The sequence below is a fragment of the Artibeus jamaicensis genome, unplaced genomic scaffold (genome assembly GCF_021234435.1).
Source record: "Artibeus jamaicensis isolate MK-2021 breed Jamaican fruit bat unplaced genomic scaffold, CSHL_Jam_final contig_452, whole genome shotgun sequence".
Lineage (NCBI taxonomy): Eukaryota > Metazoa > Chordata > Mammalia > Chiroptera > Phyllostomidae > Artibeus > Artibeus jamaicensis.
In genome coordinates this window covers 17,070,612-17,086,114 of record NW_026521837.1, presented here as the reverse complement: position 1 = coordinate 17,086,114, position 15,503 = coordinate 17,070,612, and the positions used below count along the sequence as shown (strand labels likewise).

Genomic DNA, 15,503 nt, shown 5'->3' with positions numbered 1-15,503 from the left:
TAAATGCTATGGACTTTTACAATATTCATCATGCTATAGTATAGTTGCTTTTCTCTGTGCCCGTTCTCCCTTAGTCTGTTCCAGGTACTATAACAAAAATAGCATGGAATGGGTGTCTTAAACGACAAACTTTTATTTGCTATGGTTTTGGAGGCTGAGAGATCCAATTGAGGTGCCAGATTGGGTGTCTGGTGAGAGTCTTCTTCCTGGTTTATAGGTGACCACCTTATCACAGTGTCCTCACATAGTGGAAGGAACAAGAGAGTTCTCTGTGGTCTTTTTTATAGTCACTCAGCCCATGAGGACTCAGTCCTCATGACCTAATCAAGTTCCAAAGGCCCAACATCCTAGTACCATTTTATTTGGCTTGGAGATTTAACACAGGCATTTTTGGGGAACACAAATATTCAGTCCATAACATCAGGCAGCCTCTCCAACCACACACCACGTAGTATTCACCCTGCATTGTGTATAATATATCGCGGAAACTACTACATACTTGATGAGTTGAATTTTTAAGTTATCAGTAAAATAGAACCTTGTCTTTGCTCACTTCCATTCCAAATATTGCATTAACAGAACTCTACCTAAGTCTCAAATACTATTAAAAAGTAAAAATCCATTTTTATAAGATATATAAGCTACATTATTCTTTGTTTACCCCATGGACAGTGTGTCCCCAGGATGCTAATGAATGCTTCTCCTGAGGCCAGTCCTTAACCAGGCACAGCATGGCTGGACTGGTGCAAGAGCATGACAATGTAAGGGAAGTTATGAGCAAAAAGAAATAAAGAAAAAACAGTAGTGTTCATTTTAGCCCTTGGTGGAAAGTAATAAGAAAACAAATCAATGACTCTCCCTTGGGAAGTTAGTGAATAAACTTCTCAATAATGTCTAAAATATGGTTTCTTACTGAGTTTCCAGGGGGGAAATATCATTTTTATAAATCAATTTAATTTATCTAAGTTTCTGAACCACCAATATTATCTTTTATGAGAAATCAACCATTCAAGTTGAAGTCTATGGAGTATATAGGAAAAGTAAAAACTTAATGTGCTAGACCATTTGTAAAAATACCCTTTATTGAAAACTGCTTTGCAGAGGAAGATTTGCGAATAAGTTTTCTGAAAAGTTGACATTTGCTATTAAACAGGACTCTACAAATAAATTAATCATTCAGGAAGAAATGTATAAAATTCCTACCACTGTGAAAAATAAAATAAAATTTCTATCACTATGGAGAGTTATTCTGAAAACATATAATATTTTATGACAAATTTTGGTAATTGCACAATTAGCCAAATCTATTTAGTTATCATTAACTTTGTTTGCCAAACAGAATTTGTAGCATTGTTATCATTAAATTAGCACCATGAAACACCCACAGCAATCATTCTTCAATATGTTCATGAGACTCATTAAGTTCAGAAAATTAGTAAACCTACTCTGCTCACTGGAAGACAACATGAATCAGACTGACTATGAAATTGAACTTATCTGGATAATGTTGACTATAGTCTGAGCTCTAGCCCAAATAAGAACCTCATATAGTTGTTGGTGTGTATCTATCTGGCAAAATAAACCCATGTTACAGAGTTCCAAGGAAAAAATCTTAAAACAGGCATACAAAAAATACCAACTCATGTTGGAACAGGGTTATGAGCATCACAGGTGATATCCTATAGAGCACTTACAATAGGAATTTTAAAATGCTGTTAAAACCCTACTGATGGTAGAGAAGACATGGTTCAATCGAAGTGGTGAACAGCACATGGTAACATGAACTAAATCCTGGGGATTAAGGGTCATGGTGATGTGTTTTAGCCAAGATGAAGTAGAAGTAGCCAAAATATTAGTGGAAATCAAGGTCTTTATAAAACAATGATGCTCAAAGGCCAGAAGAATTATATTTAAAGGGCTTTATATATCCAATGACAATAGCTAGATTAAAGAAGGAAAGAAGAGAAGGCAACTGAGGAGCAATGGAATAAAACCACAACAAAATTGGGAACAAAGCAAAGAAGACCTTGAGTGATTATATATTTTACCTAAGAGCCCACAGTTAATGCAAAGTGTTACCATCATGGCTTCTGGAGGTCATGCTCTTAAGCAGAACGAATCACTCTAAGCCCAGGTTGGTTTCTGCCAGACCCCAGGGAGCAGCCTGGCAAAGCCTACAAAGTATTAGTTGCCCTTAGTTGATTCAGTGACATTTTGCAGGGCACATTTGAGAGACCGAATTAGTATGATTCAAATGTAATTAGAAGCAATATTGACATAGTTCACCACGAATACAGTGATTTGGGTCCCCAGAAAGAGTAATGTATAAAGAAAGAAATGTCAGAAATTCAATTCTCTGATATAAAAAGGAAATTCAATACTTTGAGGAGAATGTTTTCCAGAAATATGGAAGTAAATAGAAATAGTTTCTGGTGTTTGGGGAATGTAAAGCTACAGGATGAACATCAGCACAGAACGAAGTTCAGCGGGGTTGCCCTGGCTGGGACTACCCCATGAACCTATCAGCCACAATCCTGGGGAATGAGTGGTAACTGTATGAGTATCTGAAAAGCTGATCAATAAGGCAGGGAGTGGAGAGAATAAAAAAGGTAAAAAGTATCTCTGCATAACAAATGGCAGGGTCTAAGGTTTGTTTTTGTTTTGTTTTGTGTAGCCAAGCTTCTTCCTACTCTAATAACAATTCTCTCCTCTCCTTAGGTACACCAGACAATGGAAATGACCAGTACGTAAGGCTATATCACTTTTTTTCCTGGAAGCTCGGATGGTATCATTTACATAGAAAAAATATTGATCTTCTACTTATATTTTCAGTTTTTTAAAAAAATTTGTGTAGAAAGTATTGTAAATGGAGTTTGACTATTTGTTAGAGCTCTCTCTTTTCAAAAGGGAAATTCCAACAACTAAAAGAGGATTGTTCTTAAGCTTGAATAAAGCATTAAAATGGAAAATCAAAAAATAAAATGTAAAAACAGAGGAACAAATATAACTATAAGAATAAACACCATAGTAAACATATCTAGAATTTTAAAATAGTTTACCCAGTGAATTTTTTAGTGCATTTCTCACCACTAGGGAGAAACATGGCTGCCCCTTGAGACAGTTCTGAGTGGCTTGATTGATGATAGAGTGTGTTCTGTGTTGACTTTTTAAAAACAAGCAAAACAGTTGTTACCAGTCCAGCCAGCTGGTGCAATCAAGGTGCTATGAAGAGACAAACTGTCAAAAAACAATTCTGTGGTTTATAATGTCAAAAACCATTTCTGTGGTTTCCTTTGTTGACTTGAACTTGTACCCTGCCTTTATGTAGGTGTTTTTGCATGTTTATCAGGCTATGAACTTTTGAAATAAAATGTGTAGATCCCTTCTTAATTAGAAATAAAGGCTTTTGAGATGTCCAGGGAAAGGATCAGCAGTTTGAAACTGTTTAGAATCTGGGAGGACAGGTGAGAACTCAGTTAAAATAGTTCAGAATACTACAGAATAGTTCAGAATATACTACAGAATCCAAGACCACATTAGAAGGGATACCCCTAGAACTCAGTGGTAGCCCCCAAAGTCCAGAAGCATTTCTATATCTTCCCCTTCATAACTCAGGAATGGAAATATACCATAAAGACCTTGTGACAAGTGTTTCACATGATCCATCTTGATGTTCCATTTATCAGAGGATCATTGCTGTATCAGAGTGACGGCAATTTACTGGCTTGATCCAGAAGTGGAAAATGCTATAAAAGTATGTGAATTTGTGTGTGAAGCACGGGTTTTGCCATAGAAACACATCAAACACATATGTTTGTGCATCTTCTTCATTCTGTATATATTGTGCTTACTTTCTATCACAGACAACGTGATGCTAATTACTGTGGCACTAATTTAATGGTTTTTGTTCCAAACAGACCTCAGTCCGATAAAGAGAGTGTGAAGCTTCTCACTGTTAAGACAATTTCTCACGAGTCTGGTAAGCTCCCAAATTGTTGATTAGATGAAAAATGTTTATTTCAAAATCTAACTTGGATTTTGTTTGTGTTAAAACATAACTGAAAAGTACAACTCTTTTGAAGTAGTCAATTGGTAATTCCCACCAAATACCAAATTTTCCTGTAAAGAAAAGATAATCCACAAAACACAATTTTTGATAAAATTATTGCATTATCTTGCTTTTAGAAGTTGCTTTTTATAATGTGTAGATGTGTTCTAAAGAAGGGGTAGTAACTAGGGGCATTTTCCATTCCTTAGGAGGGGTAAAAAGAACACTGCATGTGCTACAGGGTTTTTATCATCACTGTTATTTTGTTTCATTTTTGGTAATGGCTGTGTGTAGTCCACAGAATACAGGATGTGTCAGTTAAAATGTAAATCATGTTTTGTATAATTTCATATGATTTTAATTGAGTTTCCCCATGAGGACAAAACAGTTTCCTGCTGATAAAATTTGCATTTCATTTGCCTTTTTCTTAGGTTTCAATTTTGCTTGATTTGAAATGTAAAGGTTTTTTTCAAAATATAAATACGATTTCTATGAGTTATATTGCATCAACAACAATAAGTGAGATTCTCCATTGCTTTTAAAATTAAAAAGCACAGATTATTTTCTTGCTTTGAGTTGACCACATACTTAAAACATCAGTATTACAAAACAGATAATTAGGAAGTAATTATTATTTTTACAAAAAAATCCACGTGGCTCTAATTTAAATACCAAGTTACATTAACATATTTACAATATTCAGTTCTCCCAATTTTATCAATGCAAAATAGTCTGAGAATACAGATGTTATGTAAAGTGTAAATTATAGAATGACAAATAACATTATAAATATGTAGCAAATTTTTTTAAGATTTTACTTATTTTTAGAAAGAGGGGAAGGGAGGGAGAGATGGAGAGAAACATCGATGTGTAGTGTGCCTTTTGTGCATCCCCTGCTGGGGACCTGGCCCACAACCCAGGCATGTGCCCTGACTGGGAATTGAACCAGCAGCCCTTTGGTTCTCAGGTCGCACTGAGCCACACCAGCCAGGGCAGCAAATTTTTTTTTGTAAAACAAAAAGTTATATTTTCTCACTTCAAGAGCAAGATATGAAAGGCTGCATTAAATTTTAGTCAGGAAATTCTAACTAGAACAAACTACAAGCTGTGCAAAGGGGGGGAGAATGGGGGACATCTGTAATAGTGTCAGAATAAAAGAAGAGAGAGACAATAGAAGATGTGAAAGTGTGAGCACCCAAAACCCGCAGACATACCCAAACCCCTCACATGAGCTGCTCTCTTAAGAGAGACTGTCTTCATTCATGTACCTCTTCCACTCTTTAATGTACATGGTTCCTTTATTTCTACACTGTTCTCTCAGAGGTAACTAACTATCTGAAAGGGCAGAGGAGTAAACTTCATTCATAGGATCATTGGAAACTACTCACAAGGTTTCCCTGGCTATTCACCTGGTGCCACTAAGTAGCCAGGCCTATTCTACCAGGTCAGGGAAAAGCAGCCTAAATGTGAACTAGACCTGAGTAAGTTCAAGCAGAATCCTGAGCATGACTATCCTACTTGTCAAGAAGAGTTCTCAGAACCTGCCCATGACTTGCAAGCAGGCACCATAACAATTTCACGCACTTTCTTTTACTCCTGCGGAAATTTAACCTAACGTTGCAGCCTAGGGGCTCTTCAGGCTGGGGTTGGTGTGCTAACCTGCACTTGGTTGAAGCCTCCATGTACCAGCCCCTGGCCCTCCAAGAGGGGGCTGGGATCGGGACCATCTACTGCACCATCCTTTTCTACCAGGGAAAAGACAACTGATACCTGAATTGAGGCCTCTGGGGGAGAAAACTCTGAAGAACCCTCTGTTACTTGATGACAAATGTGATATCTGACTCTTCTTTAAGGCCCAAGGAGAATGCTGCACATGCTGGTACCTCCCGCTCATAGAGTAGCTGCAGTGATAAGTGGAACAGACCGTGGCAGGACAGTCAAGACCCTTGGCTCTCCAAGCTCCCTTTTCTTCACAGGGAGGCCCGTTCATCATGGAAATAATGAGATCTGTTCTCTGGTACTTCTATTTCTGCCAATCCCCACTTAGAACTCACACCTCATTTAATACAATAACCTCTTAATGGTCAACCCAGCTGATTGCCATGGGAAATATTTGGGCAGAGGACAAGACTGAATTGGTGATTTGGAGTCAGTTTCCACAGCCTAGAGTTAATAATCTAAAACATAATGATCTCCAAATGCTTTTTGTGCTGCCACAGTTTTATCAAAATCTGGTCCCTGAAAACACTCACAAATCTCTTTCCCCTGCCTCTCAAACTTATAACATGCTTTCTTTATAAGCTAATGTTCACTACACTCAACAGAAGTTACATTATAATGATCTTTACTTAATACCTTTTGTCCACTAGTGACATCTTTCCTAAAATATAACTAAAATAAAATCTGATATGATTAGGTTTGATCTAAGTTTACAGATTTAGCCCAATTTTCCCCTAAGTCTTGTATAGACTTTTTAAAGAAATTTTTAAAATACAGAAAATAATTTGATAGAACAAATACCTGGCTACCCATCACTCAGAATTGATAAGCATTTTATGTTATGTACTTCTAAGAAATGCAGTGAGCACCCATGTGCCTAACTGGTAACACGATGGAATTTGAGCTTCTGTGACCATACTAGTTCACTGGATCGGTCAGTGTTTCAATTTATAAACTCTAGTCTTATATCTGAAAATAAATTGTCATTTTCGAGGTCAGAAAATCATGTTTCCAAGGAAACAGCCCTGCAACCACCCACCTTCAAAGGAAATGCAAGCGGGTGCTAAATTGTCAGGGTTTCTAAAAGCCTCTGTGAACCATGGTTATTGCTGAGAAGACAATTCCTTGCCTTCAAGTCTCCTCAGACCAACCATGGTGTTCATCTTTCTATTTAAATATGTTCTCTCTCCAGCAGGAATCTTCTGCTGAAAATATTAGCCCATACATGTTCAAAATTTGATTACTTAAATTAGAAGGTTTTCTAAGTAAAAGAGAAAGCCTACTAGAGTATGACAAGAACATGTTTTTAGAAAAAAATGAACACCAAACATGAGACACCACACAGCTTCAGTAAGAAATCGGGCCAAGTTAAACTTGGCTGTGACAAACTTCAGGGTATGCATGTGAGACAATGCATGCTAAATGTGATTTTCACTGACATCATATCTGAGAATGTTAAAACGCCTTATCTCATCTGTAATATTGAAGGCAATAGAAATTATGAAGAAAACTGCTTAAATTAGTTAAATAGTACATGACTCCATGGAAGAAAGAAAACATAGCACCTTTGAATTTAGTTTCCAAACATTTACTTGAATTTGAAACATTTGGAAGAAGAAAAAACAGACCTGAATTCATTATAATATTGCTCTGCTTGGAAAACTCTGATAAGTGTCTTATTAGCTCAAATTAACTTCAAACACTTTGGAGTGTCTGCCAGGCTGGCCATGGTGTACTGAACTCCCCTGGCTCTGTTTTGAACCACTTAACAGGGCACACTCCCGAAATGTCCTTCATCCCCTGTCCCTGTCCCTCTCGATGCAGTCAAGGTCTTCTGAAGGAGGAGATGGTGTCTTGGTCTCCCTCCCCTCCCATCCTAAATTATGGTAATTACCCATTACCATTGTATTATTAGCAGCCACACTTGTATTTGCTTATTTATGTTTACAGGTAAAAGTTCATCAACAACAAGAAATGAGCAAAAGTGTAAAGATCAACAAAAAGATTAATAGATTTATAAAGCCATATTCAGCCTCTGTCTTCTCAGTCCTTCAGTATTTGTCTCATCTGGGTGCATTGTCACTAAATCATCCTTAGCTCCCCCAGCTGTACACGGGCTTTCCCTCCACTTACTGTTACTCTGGCAAATCAACATACATTACCAGGCTGGAATATCTCTTTATTGCTTAAACTCCCATTTAAATATTTGACCACATTACACATAATGGAGGATAGAAAAATACAAAGGAGAAAAAAAATAAAATTTTTCAAGAAACACAACCCCGTTGCAATCACTGTTGATGTTTGGAGTATTTTATTCCATTTGTTTTTTTTCTAGGTGTATGTGTTTCATTTGCTTTTACCATTCATGTCATTATTCTCATTGTTATTGGAATCAGATTGCTGTTGAATCTTTCTCACATTCTTTATTCCCAATTAGAGAGGTCTTGAAGGAACAGATTAAGAATTGTAATGATTTCCATATAATGTGTTTCACATGACTTCTGGAAGACAGTAGGTGTTCAATAAATGTTTATTTTGTTTACTTGTCATTCCTGTACTTCATATCTACAACTTCCAGGAGGGGCTGTGCCTTTAGTGGGCAAAGATCTGTTCTGGGCTTGGGGCTGTGAGGGCCATCACTCTGGGCCTGGCATTCTCAGACGTGGACCCAAGGAAAGTCCTCAGAGCAAGCCCAGTTTGTTCTCCTCATAGGTGTCTGGCCTATTTATTACCTCCATGACCATGCAGGTAACAGGTGACATCAACGACATTCCCAAAAGACAAATCCCTGATCCCCTACATGGTAGATAAAACCTAGAGCAAAATTATGGCATTTATTCTCAAAGCTGGAGATTTTAATCCATGTTGTTTTTTATACAGTGTGACTGGTGTTGAAACTTGAATCTACCTGGAAGACACAAATGTGTTGACCACAAATCCAGAGTCATGTCTCTAAACCTCCTAGGTTAACAGTTGTCTTTATACTGGGCAGTGGAGTAACACTGTTAATGTCCCCTGTGTCATTCTGTACGTCACCAAGGTGTTCGTGTTGACCTATAAATGCATTTTCACAAAACTCTCACTGAATTAAACAGAGGGTCCTAGAATGTCCTCTTGATAAAATGACACTTTAAATATATGACATAGTTTTACTTAGGCAGGGCCAGCTAATAGAACAAGCAAAAATCAGTAACTCATTCCCTAGGGCCCCTCTCTTGTTATCACCTCCCGCTCACGCCCCTCCCCACTCCCAGGGAGTTAGTTAGCATTGCTCCTTTAGGGCGAAAACAGAGGATGGCTGGAAAAAGCTCATAAATCTTTGTGAACAATTTCCAGACCTTACCAAGAGGTAACTTGTGGCTTTAATGTCACTCTTGCAGGGAAATTAGATTTTTCTTGAAAAACAGAACAAGCCGAGAAACTTTATTTTCCTCCTTACTCACTCTCTCAGCTTCCAGGTGAAAACATGCCCTCCCTCTGTTTTTAGGTGAGCACTCCGCACAAGGAAAAATGAAGAACTGACAGCGTGAAGAGTCCTCCCCACACCTGGGCAGTAAATACGTAAGTTTCCCAATTTCATTCACTGAGCTCATCATTAATATCTGTTTTGTTAGGCTGCTACAGCTTAGATTATTTTTAAAGACTTTTATAAGATGGAAAGGTAATGATCTGTGTTAGTGAAATCATTATTGTCTATTTGTCTAAAAACAAACACTGAAATGATTTGCCAGAGTAATGCATGGCCTGGGGGCTATAAAAAATTCTTCCCGTTGCCCTGCCTACCTCCGGAATGACACAATTCACTCCTCCCGCCCGTTGGCAATCTTTCCTTCTAACTGCAGTTTCCTTTTACCTGGGCCACTATACACACACTGACAGTGGCAGTTAGACAGAATTCTATTGCTATTGAAGACTTGCAGGACTCAAAATGACAATGCCTACAAATTGTAGTTTATTGCAGGAAAGATTAAGAGACAATAGCTATTGAAGTTGGGATGTACATCACAGGCAAAGGCTGGCTCAGGCCATGAAATCCAGAGAAGCCGGTTCAGAGGTCTAACTATCCTTCCTCAGTAGGGGGGTACCACGATATACTTCTTCTCTGGGTCCAGGAACCAACCACCTCACTGAAGATGGTCCTAAATGCAGTCTCACCTGGGCTCTCTTATACCCAGCTGACCCTGAAGGCAAATTCTTGCTATAAAACTAGCCAAGTGACAGAGCCTTCCAGGTGTTTCATTGAGACCATGAGCAGATGGTCAATTTCATTACAATAAGTTAATCAATAAATAATTGAAAAAGAAATACTTATTCTGCATGCTTCATGCTTTGACCAGAAATCAATGCAAAGCATTCAGTGCTTCTTAGTTCATTACAATAGCTCAGGCCAATTTTAGGCCTGCTGGTAGGAATTGTCCATGCTTAACATGGGATTGTCTTTTGCTTTCCTACAGTTGTTAAGAAGTTTTTTTCTGATTAATTTAGCCTTCTTAAGAAGCATTGATTAAGTGCCCCCACAGTTAGTGTTTGATGCTTTTTAGAATGTGCAGAAGAATTTGCCCCCTGACAACTATAGATGTTTTAAAAAGAACAAAAATACACACATGCCTAGAACTGGCCTGACAAAAATGGCAGGCATGGGGTGGTTTCTGGAGAGAAGAAAATTGTTGTGTCCATTATCTGTATGTCCTGCTCAGCCACTAATAAAATGCTATTATGGACACTCTTATGAAACTTCAGTTTGTTCCTTATATTCATGGTAGATCTTTGGGGGGGAGGTCACTGCAATACTAATCATAAGCATTATCCTACTCACATAAACCCAGAGGTTTACCTTGCTGATCTATGCTGCAAACTCTTGACTTCACTTGGAAACTCACCTATGGAGGAGCATGATTCAGTTGAACAAAAAGTGACAGAGATCTTACTCCTTGCCAAGTACTCAGCCAGGTATAAAGAGGTATAAGACATGGTTAACGTCCTCAAGGAGCTCATAAAAGTGAAAAGAAATAAACATAAGGAATATTGCTTTAATATAATTTGGGAAATAATAAGATAGTGGTATGGAAAGGTAGACATGGCACTTTGAAGTTTAATGGCAAATTTTTTAGAGAAGATGGTATTTGGTCTTATACAATAATAAATTTTTTTATTATTGAAGTTTATGGCACTTTGAAGTTTAATGGCAATTTTTTTAGAGAAGATGATATTTGGACTTACAGAATAATTTTAAAAAGTGACCTAGGTTTTTCTAGGGATGGAGAACAATATTTACAAATGCATAGAATTGTAAAATTGAATGATGTGTGAAAAAATTCATAAATAACTGGCTAGCATAGAGCTGCACTGCACACATCTGTTGTTGGGTCAGTGAGCCATTGATTGATACTGTCCGATGATGAGATTAACAGAAACTGTGTATAAACATTTAAAAAATATTGTTAGACCCAGCTGGTGTGGCTCAGTGGATTGAGCGCCTGCCTACAAAATGAAAGGTCACTGGTTTGATTCCCAATCAGGGCACATGCCTGGATTTTGGGCCTGGTCCCCAATAGGGGCCATGTGAGAGGCAACCACACATTGATGTTTCTCTCCCTCTCTTCCTCCCCAATGTCTAAAAATAAATAAATAAAATATTTTTATTTAAAAAATTAAAAATTGTTAGAGCAATCTGATATTGCTGCAACATTCCATTCATGTTATTGTAATTTTTAAGAAATCAGTTGGCAGCTGATTAGAAATTTTTTTAAATCACATGGCACATGGTTCCTGGTTCTTCACTGTAGAATTCCTGGGAAGCACCCACCTGCAGGACAGAGTTCAGTTCCAGGGGTCTGGGAAAAGAGGCTGGAGCAGAAAAGGCACCAGAAGTTCATAGGAGTTTCATTTACCACAGTAAACTATAAAGTCTTCACAGTATGAAAGTCAAATACCTTCTTTTTCTAAGGAGAATAAAATCAGATTCTTTCCTCTGTCATTAATGCCATCAAGAAGTCACTTACTCATTTGGGGAGATCCTCCAACTTTGGATATAAAGTACACCCAGGAAATGAGTCCAAAATTAGAGAGGGAGGGTCTGTTCCACAGTCATCCTTATAGTCATTGTACTCCTTCTGCAGCCACACCATGCTCTGGCATCTGCTGGACCCTCTGTCAGTGGCAGATGCTCTGATAGAACATCAGAAACACTCTGCTCTACAGTTCTTCCCATAGACAAAGTCTTGACAGAGAGCCTATGGTCACTGTCTGACCTTCAAACTGCCCCTGAAGCCATGGCAGCCAGTGGCCATCTTTTCCCTGCGCAAGGCAACAGTGCAACCATCCCTGCCAAAGACCCTGCCTCTGCCAACCATGCCATAAAACAGTAGGGTGCAGGTCTCCACCCCAGCACCACTGGCAATCCCCACGCCCACCCTACCATCTTCCTCCCAGACTCTAGTAAACCCCCAGCACTGCCACAGCAGCAGAAAACATCTAACCTCTGCCAGGTCAGGCCACTACCCCTTTCCCACCCAGAAGCCACTATCTCCTGCTTCTCTTTGTACAAATAGAGAAAGCTGTTTCTGTTCTGCTTAAAAAAAAAAATGTAGTCAACCAAAGTTCTGGCTGTCCTGTGAAGGAGAAGTAGAGAGTTTTCTGTTCATATTTCTGCCAACTTATTAGGAGAAGAATGGATGTCGTCAATAAATTTCTTAATTACATTGCCATCCCAAGCAACAGACCTTGACTTATATCCCACTGGGGATAGAGTAGTTAAGAGTTTTAATCAGAATAGAAATATGATGAGATTTGTGCTTGAGACACATAGAAAATATTTACTTTGGAAGAGTAACTCAAAGGCAGTGAGACTATAAGCAAAGAAGTTAGAAGACTAGTGCAATATTCTCTAGGAAAGAAAACAAGGTCTTTTTCACATCTGCAGAGATGGAGATGGAGATGAAGAGAGAGAATGGAATAGAGAAATGTCTAGCAAATAAAATTCTCCAAAGAATTGATTGAATGTGGGCAGTGGGAAAGGAGGAAAATTAGGACCACAGATGATGTCCACACTTCTAGCATGAGTATCTGGATGACTCATGGAGGTTAGGGTGCAGATGGGAATCGTGGAGTGAGAGGGGACAAGTCTGGGAGGTGGTATCATGGCTTCCCTTTCGGGTGTGTTGTGTTTGAAGTGCTTGTGAAAGGTTCAAGTGACTCTACTGGGTGGAAAAAATTCAGCTATTCTCCCCCAATATCTCCACTTCTTCACTTTCTTGAAATATGAACTGTTTTTTCCCCTATAGGCTTAATCTTCAGCTTCTGTGCTCCAGGAGTAGAACGAGAAAAAGCCCTGTGGAATTCATCCTGACTTCGATCTGGCTCACCCATCCATACCAATCACCTGTCCCAACAAAGTGACATCAAGATGACATATAATAATCTGATAGAATCAAAAAATCCTGGATATACCCTGTCCTTGGAGACAGGAAAAGTCACATTTGTACATTTTATAAGAACATTCTCAGAACAAATTTTAGGAAAGGTGTCTGTGAGCCGTTAACCTGAGAGCCCAGGGGTGTGGGCTCACTGATGTTAGGATCTTGCCTTGAGTTTAAAGTTTCCAGAGCTGACAGTTTTTATCCATAGGGACTTCCCTACTTTTTAGTGTTCTTCTATTACCTAATGTTTGTATTTATTGTTTTCCACTATGTTAATGCAGGGAAATTTGCAAGTGTATTATTAAATATTAGAAATCATGATGTGCCACCTTGTACATAAAGATATTTTATTCATATTTTCATGTGTTACTTGTAATAAATAATTACTCTATTCAAAACACTAAAAATCACTGGGTGACTGTGAAAGTGGCAGTGGTATTGTCTTCCATAATTAGGAATATGCTGGATGGGTTATGAGATTATGGGAACTCTATGATGAAAGGTATCTGTAATAATTGATAAAAGGACAACAGTCACATATCGGACCCCGTTAGAGGTAAGTCGTACCATTTCTTTGGTATATTTGTAATTCATGCTGTGTAGCAAGGATATAAGGGCATTCATGACTCTCTGTGCTGCATTCATTAAGAAGATAAACAGGATTGAAAGCTTTTTTTAATTTTTAAATACTGTCTGTGCATTTTTTATTTCTTTTAGAAATGTAATCATTTGTCCTAGCAATCATTGTTAAATCTCCAGTCTGTAGAAATGAACACTTTAGAAATACATAATTGTGATATTACTTTTCAGTGTATCCCTTTCCCAAAACACACACACACACACACACACACACACGACTATAGACTCCACTCCACCAGGAGCACATTCCTCTGTGGAAAGCTGACAGATCAACCTTGACCATTCCTTGGATACATACAATCAAAATGTCATGTTGGCGGAAGTTCTGTGGAAAGTTTGGAAACTAGTCAGCTGCCAGTGGCAGCTCTTTACCTTTTATGATGAACTAAACTGATTTCGATACTAAATCATCTTGGTGATATGAGGGCAGTGTGGTAGAGACAGAATGCTGTATATAAAAACTGCCCTCTAAATTTCTTTTGTTGCAGTGTATTTGAAAACGTTCAGCTTTAGGGATTATATAAATAATCCTCTTGCTTTTAGCTTCCTGATGCCTGGACATCAAGACACCAAGAAAGCATATCTCTATTTCTGACTGGTGTCTCTTTCTGTCTCTTTGGGAAGAAAGACAGGAAACTGGAGGGGAAAAAGAAGTAAGAGGGTAGAGAAAAGATCAAGGATCTTCAATACATATACTCTCCCTGAGAGATGCTTTGTCCCTGTTTTACTCTAACCCACAAGACTTTTAAACTGGAGTGACAGTGTCCGGAATGTGCCATCCATGGGCCATTTGTCTTCAGAATGAAAATGTTCCAGTACCCCTAGAATGCTCTACTGAGCTTCTCAACAGAAGCCTTGTTAAACAGAATGTATTGCACAGAAACAAACTCTTTTACAACATTAATTACTGCAAGTGATATGTTATTCTGGTGTCTAGAAAAACCATTTCTTCACTTTTAGTAAGAACTTTTGGAAGAATTTGCAACAATTGAAGAAAGGGAAAGCTTTTTAATGGTAATGAAAAAATAAAATTCATTTTGGTTCATGAATTGCACATAAACAATAGGCTTTATACTAACAACTACAACATTATATCTTTAAAAAAATTGAAGTGATGCCCTGGCTGGTGCAGCTTAGTGGACTGAGTGCCAGCCTGTGAACTAAAGGGGTACCAGTTCGATTCCCAGTCAAGACACAGGCCTGCACTGCAGGCCAGGTCCCAGGTAGGGGTGTGTGAGAGGCAACCACACATTGATGTTTCTCTCCCTCTCGTTCTCTCTCTCTTCCCCTCTCTGTAAAAATAAATAAATACAATTTTTTTAAAGTGATAAGAAGATTGAGGAATTTGAAGAGATATTCATGGCATTTTTGTACCATCAATCTCAGAGGTAATGTCAGCATTTTTATAAATCATCTTAAACTTATATTGAAGTAGGAAATTTTGTTATCAAGCCAATATTATCATTAATCAGATATTTTTTAATCATCTGACTTAAATTGTCTATTTTTTATGCCTGACTTGTTATAAGCTTTTTATTCTGATGTACAGCTCAAATGTCACTATAGAAAAGGAATGACTGTATTTAAATCAAAGGCAAACTTTTCTATGTGTTTGTTCTGCAAGACAGTATGAATATAATTTAAGTCTATCAATAGTCAAAACATACACAAGAGCT

General features: G+C 38.1%; 1 protein-coding gene across 2 annotated transcripts in view; it reads left to right on the top strand.

Annotated features, from left to right (window-relative positions):
- The window catches only part of EMCN (endomucin), an 89,452-nt gene extending 75,577 nt beyond the window's left edge, over window positions 1-13,875 (top strand). For both annotated transcript variants that reach the window (XM_037151929.2, XM_037151930.2), the window contains 4 exons: window positions 2,719-2,743; window positions 3,918-3,979; window positions 9,258-9,331; window positions 13,054-13,875. In XM_037151929.2, coding sequence (XP_037007824.2) covers window positions 2,719-2,743; window positions 3,918-3,979; window positions 9,258-9,292 — 122 coding nt within the window. In that variant the 3' untranslated portion in view covers window positions 9,293-9,331; window positions 13,054-13,875. The remainder of the gene's footprint in view (window positions 1-2,718; window positions 2,744-3,917; window positions 3,980-9,257; window positions 9,332-13,053) is intronic.
- The last annotated feature ends 1,628 nt before the right edge of the window (window positions 13,876-15,503 follow it).